At 34.8% G+C, this 18,353-nt stretch overlaps 1 protein-coding gene across 6 annotated transcripts in view; it reads left to right on the forward strand.

The window, feature by feature from the left end:
* The window catches only part of LOC125665982 (fatty acid 2-hydroxylase-like), a 38,720-nt gene extending 22,751 nt beyond the window's left edge, over positions 1–15,969 (forward strand). For 3 of the 6 annotated variants that reach the window (XM_048899024.2, XM_048899033.2, XM_048899040.2), the window contains 2 exons: positions 8,251–8,500; positions 12,654–15,969. In XM_048899024.2, coding sequence (XP_048754981.2) covers positions 8,251–8,500; positions 12,654–12,712 — 309 coding nt within the window. In that variant the 3' untranslated portion in view covers positions 12,713–15,969. Of the gene's footprint in view, positions 1–2,067; positions 2,212–2,352; positions 2,495–4,688; positions 4,777–8,250; positions 8,501–12,653 lie in introns of those variants that run through there. The other 3 variants (XR_007366441.2, XR_007366440.2, XR_007366439.2) reach the window with 3 other exon arrangements.
* The last annotated feature ends 2,384 nt before the right edge of the window (positions 15,970–18,353 follow it).

The raw sequence follows: 18,353 nt of genomic DNA on the forward strand, positions 1-18,353 counted from the left end.
TGGCATATGTGCCGATTGAGACATCGTATTACCAGTTTTTGCACGTCATCTTTGCTATTGCATGTAAATGTAGTGTGAAATTGTTAACAAATTTGCAGTCTTTTATGTAGTTGTCTCTATCTACAGGATATTAATGTAGTTTGTTGAACTGCTACACCTATCAGATGTACTTGTTTGTGAGTTTTTATCAGCTTTATCAGATGAAAAGAGTGTATAAGTGAGAATTATTCTAGAATAGTTGCAAAGATGTGGATTCTGTTTTTATACTGCTTATTGAAGTCAAATATATTTAGTAAGTTTTTAATCAGATTGTTATTTTCATGTGCAAGATGTTCTGCATGTGCAGTGTATATGCGTATGATTGATATTTACTACAAGGCTGTAGAGCTTTATTGTTATGAGATTTTTAATTACCAGTCACTGAGGTACCTAATGCAATTGGTTTGCATCCATCATCATCCGTCGAGCGTTAACAATTGAACATTTTAAACTTCGAGTTTAAACTTCGAGTGCTACACGGGCAGTTGAAAACAACCCATGGTCTCGCGCGGAATTGAGCGAAATGAAAGAGACGTATTTATCCAGAATGCTAGTGCGCAATGGCGGCAATAAAGAAACGAAGCGGAGACGTTGAAGAAAAAACTTCTTTATTTCTTTCTTACCATTATGATAGACCAGTGAAAATGATGAACAACGATAAATCGCATAAATCCCACGAAGAATACAAAACTGAAAGTAGGGCAAACAGATCTCTGGACATACCAGAGCCGAGGTGAGATAAGGTAAGTAGGGCTAATCTTATTCTTTTTAGAGAAGTTGAGAGGCATAATCTCTCGACTTCTCTAAAGAGAATAGGGCTAACCTATGATGATGTTATGAATGAAATGCAAAACTTAACTTAATAAGCCTACTGTTTTCACAATACCATTACATCGAAATGATCATTGTATTTTCATCCAACCCCGTTTCAATATTGGCATTATACAATTATTGCTGTTTTTGAGGTCAATACGATGATTTAGACACCTGAGGAGTACAATATTCACCTCGCCCTTCGGATTCGGTGAATATTGTACTTCGAAGGTGGCTAAATCATCGTATTGACCTCAAAAACAGCAATAATTGTTTTATTATATGATTAAATGATTAAAAAACCCTTCAAGATTGTGCTTTGCTGTAATTGTAAGTTTCTTAGCCGAACCCAGTGAGAAACGCGGAATTTCAATGGACGACAAAAATAAGTATAATCGATCGCGTCAAATTGGAAGTTCCCGACCTATTTTTGGTCCTATGTGGAAAAAATAATTCCTTATATTCACCTGGAAGGTCACGTGCAGGTAAACATAACGTAGTATGATTTCTACATTGTTGGATCTCAGCCAGTTGGAGAGCTAGGAATTATTCAATCATATAATAAAAATGCTTTAAATATAAGACATTGATTTGGGGGAGTGGACATCAGGCAGTAGGGCCGCCGTGAGCCCTATATCCTGACCTATATTGTTGGACTGAGCATGTTGTTAATCACTCTGAATTGGGTAGAAGTGGATTAATTAACATATAACTTATAATATACTCTCCTTTAGCACTGTCTCTTGCTGTTCATTGCAGTTTAGTGTAATTTACACATACAGTTCAACGTATAAACTTTATATTTATCTCTATACATGATGTATCTATTTATTCTACATAAGGCTGAAGTGGATATATCTTTTAGCACCGACTCTTGCTGCCTCGCTTGTTGATGTATCAAGCATATTATATATTGCATTAGGGATAGCACACATGTATCAACTGGGTACTAATACTTACATATAAAACTTGAAATACTACTAATGAGTGTATTACTCCAAGAATTACTCTTCACTGTGTATTGCCTGTGAATTGGAGATCTACCCAGATTAGATTCTATAAGAATTGAAGGTCAAAGTCATGGTGGTAACACAAAGCCACTGCATACAAGATTTTCGAGGCTTGTTAAATGGAAAATTTTTATGAAAATGATGGTCTCCAACAATATCTACATTTAACTCATATGTAAAATCTTATAACAATTTCAATATTCAGACAGAGGGAAACCAATGTAATTCAGACACAAAGGGAGTGCAACTCGAAATACACAGATGTACCAAGGAAAAACAAGAAAGGCCATTGTGAATCAGCAGCTGATGTCCTATACAACCAACCTTCCATGACACATGCAATGGGAAGGTAACAGCTAAGTATATAAAATGATATTAAAATCCCACACTCGTTCCATATAATGTCCGTTGAACATTATAAGTATTTACTTATTCCAAATACATGTAGTTTAAGATAAAGTCAGAAATTCTAACATTTTTTTAAAAAAAGTTTAATTTCAAGAAACAAAGCCTAGCTGCCTGAAACTCCAAAATGACATTTACAGAAAGCTAAAAATCAACAAAAAATGGCTAGTAATGCAACGAACACCTTACAACCCAGATTTCATTCCACTGAAAAGAAAAGGGGCAGAGTAAGAAGTTTTTAGATTACCTGAGTTTACCTATTGCAATTGGTTGTCGTCTGTCGTCGTCCGTTGTCCATCGTGCGTTAACAATTGAACATTTTAACTTCTTCGTAATAACTACTAGTCCAATTCTTTTCAAATTTGGTATGAAATATCATTGGGACAAGGAGGACATAAATTGTAAATTTCAGGACTCCAACACCCCTGGGACCCTAGGGGCGGGGCAAAAACTGGCCAAAATTGACCAATTTTCAAAAATCTTCTTCACATGTAAGAAAAACTAAATACATAGTGATGTAGAGCAGGAAGGCCTCTACCAAAATTGTAAATTTCATGATCCCAAGGGTAGGGGTTCTGACCCCAGGGCGGGGCCAAACTTGTTATATAGTGTTTATGTGTAAAACACTTAATTTACATCTTCTTTAGTGCTTGCTATTGATACTAAATTGAAAATAAGTAGATATTTAGAAAGAACAGGTAGTCCTTTACCAAAATTGTAAATTTGATTATTCCAGGGGTAGGGGTTTTGGTATCAGGGTGGGGTCAAAATGGTCATGTAATTATTAAATGTGTGAACAATAGACATTTTTAACTTTTTCTTGATAACTATCATTCCAATTCATTTCAAATTTGGTATGAAACATATTTGTAACAAAGGGAACATAAATCGTAAATTTCAGGATTCCTGCACCCCTGGAGTCTAAGGGGCAGGGCAAAAACTGTCCAAAAATGACCAATTTTCAAAAATCTTATCAAGAACCACACACATGTATGAAAAACTAAGTGCATAGTGATGTAGAGCAGGAAGGCCTCTACCACAGTTGTAAATTTCATTATCCCGGGGGTAGGGGTTCTGACCCCAGGATGGGGCCAAACTTGTTATATAGTGTTTATGTGTAAAACACTTAAATAACATTTTCTTTAGTGCTTTTGATACTAAATTGAAACTAAATGGATAGAGCAGGTAGTCTTTTACCAAACTTGTAAATTTGATTTTGCCCTTGTGAGTAAGGGTTTTCACCCCAGGATGGGGCCAAACAGTATTTATATGTAAGTTTGCTGATACTGTATAAAATCTAAATGCATACTTAAGAATAACAGAAAAGGATGTACAAAAAATGGTGAATTTCACAACCCAGAGTTATGACTTTAGGATGAGTCCAAATTAGTCATATCTTTTAATGTTGATTCACCTATTACATTATGTGAAGCTTTTCATCAGTGTATGCACTTTTGAGGGCAGTGAAGTTTTAAGAACACATCTTGTTTTATACTGTTGCTAAACATTAGAATTTAGCTTAGATATTCAGAACAGGAAATTTTTTCTAGATTTCATAGCCCAAGGAAGTAGTGATACTTTTTCATCCAAACTTGGCGTAGATCATTCATGGGATAAGGAGATTCAAGTTTGTTGAAATAAAAGGCCATGCCCCTTTCAAAGGGGAGATAATCACAAAAATGTAAAAATGGGGGGGGGGGGGTATTTAAAAAATCTCCGCAAGAACCACTGGGTCAAGAAAGTTCAAATTTACCTGACAACTCTTTGACACAGTGCAGATTCAATTTTGTTAAAATCATGGCCCTGGGGGTAGTGTGGGCCACAATAGGAGATAAAGGTTTTACATACAAATATATAGGAAAAATCTTTTTAAAAAATATCTCTTGAACTATTTAAGGTTGGGCTTTTATATTTTGTATATACATTCTTTATGAGAAGTTCTTTCATGTGATGCAATGGTGTTCGATCTTGCGACTTTGACCTGGAAGTTTGACCTACTTTTGATAAAAATCTGACCTATTCAATATCTCAACTATTTAAAATAGAGCTTTCATATTTTGAATATAGATTTCGTATGGCAAGATCTTTTGTATCATACCATGATCAATTACTTTGTGACCTTGGTCTTATCCAGAACAGCAAGATCATGTCAATCATATTGGTGTTGAGGCATTTCTGTGTTATGTGAATTCATTTTCAGTAATGTTGTGATCCTTTGGGGCTCATGTAGGCTGGGGCCACAATATGGGATCAACATTTTTCATGGGAATAAAGATTGAAATCTTTTTAAAATCACAACAGCCATACAATGGCGGGGCCAAGGTGACTTCGGTGAGCGATGTGACTCTTTGGCCTCTTGTACTGTTTAAGATGCATGTATTTAAAATTTATCATGGGGTATATCTGCATTTATTTTTTCAGAAATTTTGCATGTCCATGTCTTGGAAGTTGACTAGGTGGGAAGTCAATAGATGCTTGCAGAGGATACTGGGGATAAAGAAGCAGAAAATGATGAAAAACAGGGAAGTGGCAGACAGGGCTGACATGAATGCAATAAACAATGAGCTGAGGAGACGGTGATGGAACTATATAGGACACGTGCTATGGAGGGGAGGTGACAATGACAGTGAGATGGCGTTAGGTTGGACACCAGAAGGGAAGAGGGCATTTAAGAGACCGAAAACAACCTGGAGAGGAACAGTAGAAGCAGAAAGAAAGATTGCAGAATGGAGAAACTGGAATTAGATCAAGATGGTAGCAATAGAACAGAGTGGATTGGAGAGAGTCTCGGTCCTATGTGTTTTGGCATGGAGAGAACTAAGTAATGTCTAGATTGTTGGAGATAGGATGACCAGGAATATGAATGGATGTGATGGAAACTGTACTAAGACCCTTATCTATTTGGATAGATTTACATACCATCATGATTTTGCTATGAAAAACTTGAAAAAAATCCTAAACTCATACTGTAGCTGACATTGTACTTATAATTGTATGCTCCCGAAACATTCCGAGTATGAGCGTTCATTATTGACGTTACCGTAACGATGTAAACAAGCCAAAATGGCAGACGACGGTCCTCCGAATCTGACAGAGCCGGTATTTGATATTTACTTAAGCAAAATGTTTTACTGTACATAAATTATGTCCCCATGTACAAAATCAGTTTGCTTCATGCATTAATGACGGGTTAAATATTGAACAGTTAAGAAATGCATGCTGTTATTGCACACTGCCAATATTGATGAATTCTCGTCTATTTTGGAGTAGTTTGAGTGAAAAGGGATATAATTTAACAACTAAATACTTTAGCTATATAATAAAAGGGTTATTGAACTTATATAGGTGAATATTGGCACTCGTTGGCTGTCAAAATGCACTCGCAAGCTCGTGCATTTTGACAGCCAACTCGTGCCAATATTCACCAATATAAGTTCAATAACCCTATAGTATTCAATAGATTTTGTGATGCGTAATTCGCACAAGTCTCTACTGAATTTTATATTAACAAGTAGCCTTAATTTAAAAGTAAAAACGTATATTTTGATGTGGGTTTTTTCCCTGGTAATTATTTCAGATTTCATCGGTGCAAAGGTTTTGTTCGCAAACTTCATAGCAGGGCAGATCACTCCTTTTCTGGTTGCAATGGAGATTGTTCCACCAGACTCTGCAAGCCCATGTTTACAGACAAGCAAGATCGCCTTTGTAGTCGTACCTAAATGCATGTGCTTTAATTTAAATTTTGATATATAGACCAACCAATATTTATATGGTGTAAAAGGATGCAACTTTAAGTATTTTTGATAATATGTATGTGACTTGTTGTTGGATAGGATTTTTTGCTGAATAGATGATTTTAATAACATATTTATGTATATCTTTCAAAGTGTTTTTTTTTATAGTTTTGTTAAAGTTAATGGTCAAACACACTTGATGTTATGTTAATATATGATGCATGTACAATGATTAGATTGATATTTGATTTAAAAAGACAAATATTTATTTTCATGGTAAAATGTCGTGAATTTTGAGCTTTGAAAAAAGGTCGTCGCGCGCAAAATCCCCCATGGGGATTTTTAAAAGTTGGCATGCATGAACCTTTTTATTCAAAATCTCTCAATGGCATAGGAATATATATTAATGCCTAATTGTACAAAAACAAGAGAAACCTAATAAAACGATGATATATTGTCACTTTTAGTGTACAGAAATATATAAGGAAGAATTATTGTCTTGCAAGACAATAATTATTTAATTACCAAAATTCATGCGATATTTATACACATTCAATTTAATATTCGAAAACACAATGTTTTTCATATCAAAATTTGGCTCCAAAACTTTCGCCCTCCATATTCAGAATATAACACTCATTAAGATAATATTCGCAGTACTTTCTTTAATATCCCTAAATTTTGATTGTGAAATGAAAATGCTCTCCCCATCAGAGGAGGACATGTTGATATGGCTCAGCACTATAGAGTGAGTGAATATAAAACCTGCAATACAAGACTAGTTACCTGACACTGTTCAATAAGTGAACAAAAGAAAAACTGACTTCTATGCAAGACTGGTTATATTGTCAGACTATTCAAAACTAGCTTTATATTCATAATTATCATTGTCAATGGGTTTACCTGAGCCTGTCCATTCTTAGAACAAAAGATGTAATGTTTTAAGTAGGATATAAGCCTCAAACAGTCCATTCTGTGAGAGAAAGAACTGATCTCGGCCCTACGGGCCTTGATCAGTTCTTTCTCTCACAGAATGGATAGTTTTTTTTTTACTTATATCCCTTACATAACAAGTTTTGATGGTTTTGTCCCCCAGATAGTAGTTTGGATAATTATGAAATATAAACATTTATGTTTTTCAGTAACTTGTAGTGCTTGATTGTTAGCTTTTTAGGATGTGTGGTGTGTAGTTTTGTTTATTTGTTTGTAGTCCTAAATTGTTGAATTAACATATTTAAGATAGCCCTAATTCAATATACAAAAGCATATTGTGATTTCAAATAGTGAAACAGCTAAGCATATTAAATACTTACATGAAATATAGAATTCAGTTATAAATGTAGACGCTTCATTCTGACAATTTTCAGGACTACTGAGGTTCCACTTTATATGTAATTGGTATAAAGGTGCCTTGAAGTGCTTCTCAATGCAGATTCCAGTGTGGCTTGGGTGAATCTTTTAAACTCACTTGAGCTGAAAGCTCAAGTGAGCTTTTCTGATCACCTTTTTTCTGTTGTCTGTCCATCCATCTGTTCGTAAACTTTTTCACATTTTCATCTTCTTCTCCAGAACCATTGTGCCAATTTTAATCAAACTTGATACAAATCATCCTTGGGTAAAGGGGATTTCGAGTTTGTTTAAATGAAAGATCATGCTCCCTTCAAAGGGTAGATAATCACAAAAATAGGATAATTTAAAAATCTTCTCAAGAACCACTAGGCCAGAAAAGTTAAAATTTACATGAAACCTTCCTGACATAGTGCAGATTCAAGTTTATTAAAATCATAGCCTCCATGGGTATGGAGGGCCACAATAAAGGTTCACAGTTTTACATGTGAATATATATATGGAGAGAAAAATCTTCTCAAAAAGCATTAGGCCACAAAAGTGAAAATTTGCATAAAAGCTTCCTGATATAGTTTGTGCAAATCTTGGTCCCTGGGGGTAGAGTGAGGCCACAATAGGGTATAAAATTTTTACATTCAGATATATTGGAAAAAAATTGAACATCTTTAAAAAGAAAAGTTGAAATTTACATGAAAGCTTCTTGACATAGAGTAGATTCAAGATCCATTGTTGTGGTATCAGGTCAAGTATGAAAGCCCAGGACTGAGGGTCTGATGCCTAACCCTCTACCAGATACCATTACCAGATCTGAGATCAAAACTATGTTGTGATATATTCCATGTCACAGTAAATGTGTTATTTTGTTTCAGAAACCATTTAAAAACTATAAATGATTATTTCAGGCTCCTATGGATAAGATGAGGCTGGTGTTCCCTCCTATCCCTGCGGCTGGTCTTGGAGTACTAGTCTACTCGGTCTATTGTCTTTTTATGCCGTGCACCATGGCTTTGACGGTGTTTGCTGGAAGCATCAGTGGCTATATCGTATACGACATGATACATTATTATTTACATCATGGAACACCATATGGAAGTTACTTCAAGTCTCTAAAGAGATATCATGTTAAGCATCACTATCAGGACCAACAAAAAGGTGGGTTATTTCCCCGATAGCATGTTTATGACCCTTAATTGGAGATTCTGGGGCATATAGTTTTTGGTCTGTCTGTTTGTCCACAAAAACTTTAACCTTGGCCATAGCTTTTGAATTGATGGTGATACGACTTTCATATTTCACATCTGTATCACTTTTAACAAGACCTTTCTTTAGGTAACAAATTCTTTTACCTCTTGACCTTTACCTTGGAGTTTGATGTACTTTTGAAAAACTTTAACCTTGGCCAAAACTTTTGAATGGTTAGTAATAGGGCTTTCATATTTCACATGTGTATTCCTTGTGACAAGACCTTTCATTTGGTACCAGAGTGTTTGACCTTGTGACCTTGGAGTTTGACCTATATTTGAAAAACCTAGGGCATAACTTCTGAATAGTTAGTGATTTGGGCTATCATATTTCATATGTGTATCTATCCCTTTTGACAAGTCTTTTCTTTTAGTACCAAAATTTTTTATTTCATGACCTTGACCTTGGAGTTTGACCTAATTTTGAAAAACTTTAACCTAGGCCATATTACTTTTGAGTTTTGGTGATAGGGCTTTCATTTTTCACATGTGTATTCCTTGTGACAAGACCTCTCTTTGGATACCTTTACTTTGCTACTATACGGGGCATCAGTGATTCACAATCCCATCCTATTGAATACTAGTATTCAGTACCTACTAGTACATATTTCTAATTAGATCACCTGAGCTAAAGACTCAAGGTGAGCTTTTCTGATCAAAATTTGTATATTGTAGTTGTTGATAACTTTTCACATTTTTTATTTTTTTCAAGAACCACTTGGCTATTTTCTACTAAACTTTTCACAATTCATCCTGACCTAAAGAGGATTCTAGTTTCACTTCAACAAAGGTCCGTGCCCCTTTGAAGAGAAAACAATAAAGAAATAGGGAAAATAGAGTAAGGAGTTAGAAAAATTCACAATATTGCATGGTTTCACCAGAATTTTTTCAGTATCTGACCACATGTCTTGGTTTTGTATTTGCGTCCATCTATATGCTAGGAATCATATGACACCTACATGATGCATATCAACTTTTTATACCCCACGCAACGAAGTTGCGAAGGGTATAATGTTTTTGACCCGTCTGTCAGTCCCTTTTTTGTCAGCGCAACTCCTCTGAGACTGCTCAACAGGATTTCATGAAACTTGTGTAGTGCTTACATGATGAACATGTAATATCATGAGAACCCGTGTAGAAAAAGATGGATGAGAGAAAGATGAAAGGACAAAACCGCTCTTAAAATCAAGAAAATTTCCCACTTCACTGTCTACTTTTGTACATACTGTATTTGTATAGACCTGAAATATGCTCGAATTACATAAATAACTCCCCAACAAAATTTTGAACCCCTGTTCGCTTCCTACATTCTATTCTGTGCCCTCCTAATAGTGAAAACAAGAGATCCATGCAATACAGCAAAATGTCAAAGGGATGTGGCTTGTTTACAAGTTCCTACCAATAAATGAGAAAATTATGTTAACTGTGTTTTTTGTGTAAAAGATGTCTCTTAAATGACTTATTTTTCCATCTGTAAGTGTTTTTCATAAATAGGTATCATGGTGCTGGGAACAACTGTGATGAATGTGATATGCTGTATTTGAGACCTGTTAATGAGTACAATCTGTTAATTACATGTAGAACATGTAAACCTACATGTAATCCATGTATAGAAAATACAAGGTACATGAAGTACCCCAAATAACATTATTTTAACCACTAAGCTGATTTACATGTACTTACATGTCACTATGATACTTGACCAGATTCTGGTTTTCCATAATACTAAAGCAAAGCTTACTCCCCTTGACTTCGTTGACAGCCAATGTGACACTTATGAAATAAATTTATTGAAATAAAGGGTTGAAATACATATCTAATACATTTATATCTTGATGATATTGATCAGATTGACAGAATTCCACGGATTTAAAAAAAATGCCATCCTCTTAAAGGTGGCAAGGGACTGTTGGTTTTTTTATTGTTGTTTTTTTATTAGGTCACCTGAGTAAACTAACAATAGACATTTTTAACTTCTTGATAACTATCATTCCAATTCTTTTCAAACTTAGTATAAAACATATTTGGAACAAAGGGAACATGAATTGTAAATTTCAGGATTCCTGCACCCCTGGAGCCTTAGGGGCAGAGCAAAAACTGCCCAAAATTTACCAATTTTCAGAAATCTTCTTCTCAAGAACCACACACATGTAAGAAAAACTAAATGCATAGTGATGAGAGCAGGAAGCCTCTACCAAAATGGTAAATTTCATGATCCCCGGGGTAGGGATGCTGACCCCAGGGCGGGGACAAACTTGGTATATAGTGCTAAATGGATAGAGCAGGTACTCTTTTACTAAAATTGTAAATTTGATTTTCTCCAGAGTAAGGGTTCTGACCCCAGGGTGGGGCCAAACTTAGTATATAGTATGTATGTGTAAGTTTGCTGATACTGTATAAAATCTAAATGCATACTTAGGAATAGCAGAAAAGGATGTTCAAAAAAGGTGAATTTCATAACCCAGGGTTATGACTTTAGGATTAGTCATATCTATTGATGTTTTAATGTTAATACACCTATTATTTAAAGCTTTTCATCAGTGTATGCACTTTTGAAGGCAGTGAAGTTTTAAGAACACATCTTGTTTATACTGTTGCTGAACATTAGAATTTAGCTTAAAATAGATATCCAGAACAGGAAACTTTTTGCTAGATTTCATAGCCCATGGAAGTAGTGATACTTTTTCACTAGTATTCAGGTGAGCGATAAGGCCTGTGGGAGTAGTGATACTTTTTCACTAATATTCAGGTGACCAATAAGGCCCATGGAAGTAGTGATACTTTTTCACTAGTATTCAGGTGACCGATAAGGCCTGTGGGAGTAGTGATACTTTTTCACTAGTATTCAGGTGACCAATAAGGCCCATGGAAGTAGTGATACTTTTTCACTAGTATTCAGGTGACCAATAAGGCCTGTGGGAGTAGTGATACTTTTTCACTAGTATTCAGGTGAGCGATAAGGCCTGTGGGAGTAGTGATACTTTTTCACTAGTATTCAGGTGACCAATAAGGCCTGTGGGAGTAGTGATACTTTTTCACTAGTATTCAGGTGAGCAATAAGGCCTGTGGGCCTCTTGATAATGTTAATATTCAGGTGAGCGATAAGGCCTGTGGGCCTCTTGTATTTGGTTCTGAAACATGTGAATAGAGGATATACATCAAAGTCAGATTATGACAGACTAATGAAAAATCATTTCCGTTTTATGTCAGTAGTTGTATTTCATATTGGTGTAGTTAATAAATTATGACCCTTAATTACATGTAACCTATAAATACTGGTGCTGGTGCACAAAACATGCTCTGAGCAGGTTCCCCTTTCTCACTTTGATTTTCTCTCATTTTGGCAAATCTGCACCGCCCATACACCATCACAGTACCGTACGAGGGAATTTGGAAACTGCACAATCAAGAACCCTGTCTGTCATTCTTAAAAATTTACCTTTCACATGGGGCCATTCACCTTCCCTTTCAGCTACAGACCTTTTAATGGACCATGCATGTTTTCACCAGAATTTTTTCAGCAACTGACCACATGTCTTAGTTTCATATTTGCTAGGAATCATGTGACACCTACCTGCTGCATATCAATTTTTTCATTAAGCACTCGGCTACACTTGACATGTATCCTAGAATAATTTTATACATTTTTACACATGTAATAATCACTTCAAATATGGGGTATTTCCATTGTTTAAGAAAGTTGACTGGGCCTATTGTGTGAAACTCTCCCCAGATACCCAAGCTCATAATAACACAAATTGTGCAGGTTCAAATTTGTTCAAATCATGACCCCTTGGGGCCAAGGTGGGGTCAAAATTGTGGGTTTAAAGTTTTACTCAGTAATATATAAAGTTTTTTTTAATTTTTTTTTTTTATTTTGCTTACTTGCTCTAGGTAGTCTGTTAACTTTTCATATTTTCACATTTTCAACTTCTCAAGAACCATTTGGATATCATTACCAAACACAATATAGTATCTTGATGAAGGGAATTCAGTTTTGTTCACTTTGAATTTTAAGGAAAAATAATTAAAACAAAATTAAAAATATTTATGTATTGTTACAGGATTTGGTATATCTTCCAAGATGTGGGATTACCCATTCGGGACCTTGATTAAGGAGTGACTACCTGCTGAGTACGCAACAACCTGCCATATTCCTGTTGTAACTCTGTCATGCATTGAAAGGCCGTCAAATGAGTCATAGTGCCCTCTCTATTGTGTACCATGTGATTTGATGTTTCAATCAATAGAATTTCAATTACGCTTTTACAACCCCAAATTTTTTGAGTTATGGAATCCTGTCAACAATGATATTTTTTTTCTCTTTTATATGACTTCTTTAGAAATTGCTAAAAGAAAAATATGGTATAATACTGTTTTGTTTTTTTGTTGTTTTTTTTTTGCTTTGAATTATAAATTCTGTTTTGTTATGAGTTAATCATTCAAGACTGTGAATTTCCCATTCTTATGTAGGTGGGTGGGCCTGGGGCTGCTGTTCTATAATTTAGAGATGAAGACCATGTTTATGATAGGAAAATGTAATGGGACATTCTTTCCTAAACTTGAAATTAAGTAATAGTCTTGCCCTTGCTGTATTCACACACACACAAAAAATTGCTCAATTTCTTCAGCAACAGGTGTTAAAGCACTAGGTGCAACAAAGCCATTTCTGGCCTTGTAATTTTACTGTATCTCAAAAAAAGAAAAAAAAAGAAAACTGGAATCTATTCCAGATAGCAAGATAATCAAGATATGTCAATGAAAAGACTATTCCCTGGCTTGGTATTTTGTTCAAAGATAAGTAACTCTTGTACGCAGAAAAGAATTGCTGACCAAAGTGTGTGTGCATCATACATTGTGCTACCTCATGTATATTTCTTGTCATCTGGGATAATTTATAATTGTAGTGTAGTGGGTACTAAATGTCCTTATTACTAACAATCCCTTACCATTCAGATTCAGCAGTGGGAATATAAATTGATGAATACAGGCCAATTTAACAGAAAAATATAACATAGAACTTTGAATTAAAATCATGAATTTTTCAAGAGGCCTGAAAGAACTGTTAGAGGAGTTGAAATAATAAGATTAAATGTTTCAGATGTAGAATTAGAAAGTAAAAAATGTAACAATTAATTGTTTTTCTAATATTCGAAGGATGAAGAGTTTTATGATGTGTACTGAGTTTCTTTTGGCATTTGTACTTAAGTGTAATTTAGTTGTGTTAAAAAATCTAATAAGTAGGTGAAATGGTGCAAACCCAAGGGCCATGATAAAATATAATTGAAAACCTTATCTTTTTATCAAGAATTAGATGTATTTTACAAATTATCTTGCTCAGTTTTATAGTTTATTTGTAGTGTTCGTAAAATAGTAAATCTGCTAAGATTTTAATTTTTTAAAATAAAACTGTATAACACTCAATTTTGTTCATGTTGTAAAATTCATCGCTCTTTGTGATCAATTCATGATGCAGCTATCAAACATTTATTTCAATCATATCAACAATAAGATTTTGTGATGTATTCTTTTTCTCTTTGTGTCTATATTTTTATTGGTGCCTATTGTGTTATGTAAAATGCATATTCTGATAATTTTATAAACATGCGTTAATATGATGAAATATTTCAAGAATCTCATAAGAAACTGCAATACCTACGCAGATAAATTTCATGTTTGTAACTATGGTGATCTAGAATTATATTTGTAACAACAGTGATCAAAAATTATGCAGCCATAATTACTAACATTGTCATTATATATAGGCAATTAAGCTTATGTAAGTTTGCATAAGGGTTTTCTTTGCCAGACAGCTAAGCTGCAAATCAGATAGAAAATTATTGCATTATCATAATACTTCTTTATTTTTGCAATGCTTTTGATAAATATTTGTATGCATTAGTGCATTTTACTTTAATTTTGTAGTTTTTCATACAATTGTATGTAGTTCTAGATGTCTGATTTAGCTGGACTTATTTTACAGAAATAGTACTGTAGTTTTGTATTTAAATGTATTTTATGTTTAGCAATGAATTTTGTAGATCTCTTTTTCTTCAATGAAAACCTTTCCCCCTTATGCAGCTTTTTTTCCTTTTCTTTGCAAATGCAATAATTAAAAAAAATCAAATAATGAATTTTGGCGGGAAATTTATGTACAGTATAGTCCCATTTTCAGCTATCAGGTTAAATCCAGGGAAAGTTTTATAAAAATTTAATACAGTGTTAAAGGGACTGATTCACGATTTTCCCCAAAATTTTGTTTTTCACTTGTAATGATCAAAATCTATTGTCTAATGTGTTAAAACATTTCACATAAAAATTAAGGTTATATACATTACCACAGAAGCTCAGTTTTGAGAGTTTATTATTTGTTTTGTAAACAAAGATTGCAGTATGTTATTGTTTACGAAATTTTCAAAAGAAATGGATATCGATCTAAGTTTATTATATCTTTCACATTTCAAGCATTCTGTGGGTAAAATGTGTCATCTAAAAGTTAAAATTTGTGACTATGCAAAATTAAGATGCTTTATATTACAAAATTAACGTATCACTGGTTTGTTTGTATACATGAAAAGACTCGAGTCTTTGTTTACATAACACAGATTTAAGGCTAAAATACTGCTTTTATTCTTGCATTCAGAAGGTCAAAATTTTGGCTGTCAACATTAAGGAGGTATGCTACACCAGAGAAATTTGATGTAGATGAAAAGTGTAGGATATGTACAAAAATATTTTGAATATGAAAATTTTCAAATTTACTTTATTTTGTCAAAAAATACAGTTTTAGTAGAAGGTAATCTGAAAAAAATTTAAAACCCCTGCTGGACTCGAACCTGCGACGTACAGTTCAGCAGTCGGTATTCTAACCTACTGAGCTACTCGGCTAGGTATTTAAATGGAAAAGGAAAAGTCAAATATTGCTGATATCGATTTTGTCATCCATGTTTTTAAAGGAAGTCAGCCATTATGACGATGTAGAGTACGTACTACCTTAAATCAGTAATATCTTTAATGTTTTAACATCAAAAATGAAAAATGTTTTTTTTTCAAAAATCGGGAACCAGTCCCTTTAACAAAGATATTGCATCTGTTCACCATGTGAAAAGATTTGTTGTTGTTAAAGTTGTACATTTTTCCATTCATCAGGATATTGTTATGTTTTTTTCATTGTTTAGAACTGAGGGCATGTGTTTGTAACAGAGGCTGATAGTGGGTATGTTACTTGGTAATTCTTTGTTGAGACTGGTGTATATCTAACATAGTTATCTAACTTTTGATTTTATTTTTGTGGAGACTTTCCATTAGCATAATATAGACCACCATATGTATTGGAGATGTACAATGTGTGTGTTTATTTATTAAAGAATCATATCAAAGTATGGTCTTTGTTTTGTCTATGTGCTGTTTTGTTCGTTATATTCTTACATCATGATGACTGAGTGAGCTTTTCTGATCTGTCATCTGTGTTTGTCTGTCATTTGTAATTCTTTTCACATTTTCAATGTCTCTAAGGACCATGCACCTTTAAAAAGTTCAAATAGGGTGGGTTGTTTAAAAGGTATTCTAAAGAACCGCTGAACAAGAGAATCCAAAACTTGTCTGAAAGTTTTGTTACATATACACAGTAAAACACACTTATAACAAACATGCTTATAATGGATATATGCTTTAATATAATGGGAAATGATATTAATTAATCATGAAAATTTTATTGATCAACGGGATGCTTACTCCTCCTAGGCACCTGATCCCACCTCTGGTGTGTCCAGGGGTCCGTGTTTGCCTAACTATCTATTTTGTGTTGTTTATAGGAGTTGTGAGATTGATCACTGTTCGTTGTCTTCACCTTGCATTGATATAACGAAATTTGGTTATGATGAACTGTTTTTTGCTGGCCCTGGAGGTTCGCTATAACCATGTTTTGCTGCATAGTGATTTAGATTCAAGTGTGTTCAAGCAATACATGTAAGCCCTGGAGCCACCAAGGATATTTTTTAGGTATGTTTAAAGAATGTACAAGTCTTTTAAGATCTTTTCCAAGAACTGTAAAATTGTAATTCATCAAAGTCATACATATGCATCCTTACTCTGCATATTCAAATTTTTCCACATTACCCTTGGGGTGAAGGTGTATATACCAAAAGACTGGCTTAAAGGACTGCTTGTAAAACTATCAGAAACTTCCCTGTGTAGTAACTGGAGAGGAATTGTGATGTCCAGTAAAGTACTGTGCAGCATTATACTGCCGAGGATGAAAAGGGAAGTTGTCAGAAGACTGCGAGATGAACAAGCAGACTAGACCAGAGTGCTCCTGTGTTGACCAGATTGCCACTTCTTAAGAATTATTATCAAACAGACAACAGAGTGGCTGACACCACTATACCTAAATTTTATAGACTTCTGAAACGCATTTGACGGAGTAAACCATTATGTGCTTTGGAAAATCCATGGACATTGTGGATTGCACACAAAATTATAACCATCATTCAACAACTATTTGATGGAGGAATAGTGACAGATCCATTCCCAGTATGGACTGGAGTGAGACAATGTTGTTTACTTTCTCTGCTCCTGTTTCTTTCTGTGATAGATTGGGTCAGCAGAATAGCATGCAATGTCCCAGCTGGCATACAGTGGACAATGACTTCTCCTCATCTGCAAGTTCTCAACATCAGGCTACCAGACCTGAAACAACAGCAAAACAGACTAGCCTTTACAGACTAAAGCGACACCAATCAAGCAGATGGCATAAAGATCAATAACCACAAAGAAGAAGACAGACAAGATTTCACCTACTAGGGAAGCATAGTTAGCACATCGGGGGCATCGACAAAGACATCCAGGCAAGGAAAAGGAAGGCACAGCAAGTGTTTGCCATAGACCAGTTTGGAGGAGCAAAGCATTAAGAACAAATACCAAACTCAGAATATTTAATACCAATGTGAAGTCAGTACTACTCTATGGATCTGAAACTTGGAGGGAAACAACTTCATCATTGAAACCAGTCCAGATATTTTTAACAGGTACCCGAGAAACATCCTGGGGATAAGGTGGTCACAGATGCCATCAGCACTGTAGACCTATATTTAAATATTTAATTGCTGTTATAAAATTTAGAAATTCATTTCAAAATTAAGGATTATCTCCCTCATGCATAGCTCTTATCCTTGGACGAATTTGGCTCCACTTGTTTGGCACGCTGTTTTTGGCTATATTTAGATCTAAAACTTCATAGTTATTTCGGATTTCAAAGATTTCGGTTGAGCATCACTGAAGAGACATTATTTGTCGAAATGCGCATCTGGTGCATCAAAATTGGTACCGTATAAGTTTTACCTATGAAAAGGGACCAAACAAAACGTGGTGGTAAGCATCAGAACACGCAGATGGAACTGGATAGGTCATACTCCAGCATCATGAAGCAAGAAGACAACGAAAAAATGTAAAGCCAAAAAACACCCAACGGAGAAGGAAGGTTAACAAAATTGGCAAAGCCTGGAGAGAGACAACGAGCTGCATAAGACGGAAAGAGATGGAAAGCCATTGTGGTTGTTCTATCCCCCTCCCCCCCCCTCCGGGTGGGGGGGGCACAGTGGATTAAATCAAGTAAGTCATCCACATGCAGGTAGTTCAAATTCAAGTTTGTTCATATCAGGGACCCCAGGGATAGGGTGGGGCCATAACAGGAGATCAAAGCTTTTATTAGGTCACTTGAGTAAACTCGGGTGACCTATTGCAATTGGTCGTCGTGCATTAACAAT

Source organism: Ostrea edulis, chromosome 1 (assembly GCF_947568905.1).
Source record: "Ostrea edulis chromosome 1, xbOstEdul1.1, whole genome shotgun sequence".
Taxonomy (NCBI): domain Eukaryota; kingdom Metazoa; phylum Mollusca; class Bivalvia; order Ostreida; family Ostreidae; genus Ostrea; species Ostrea edulis.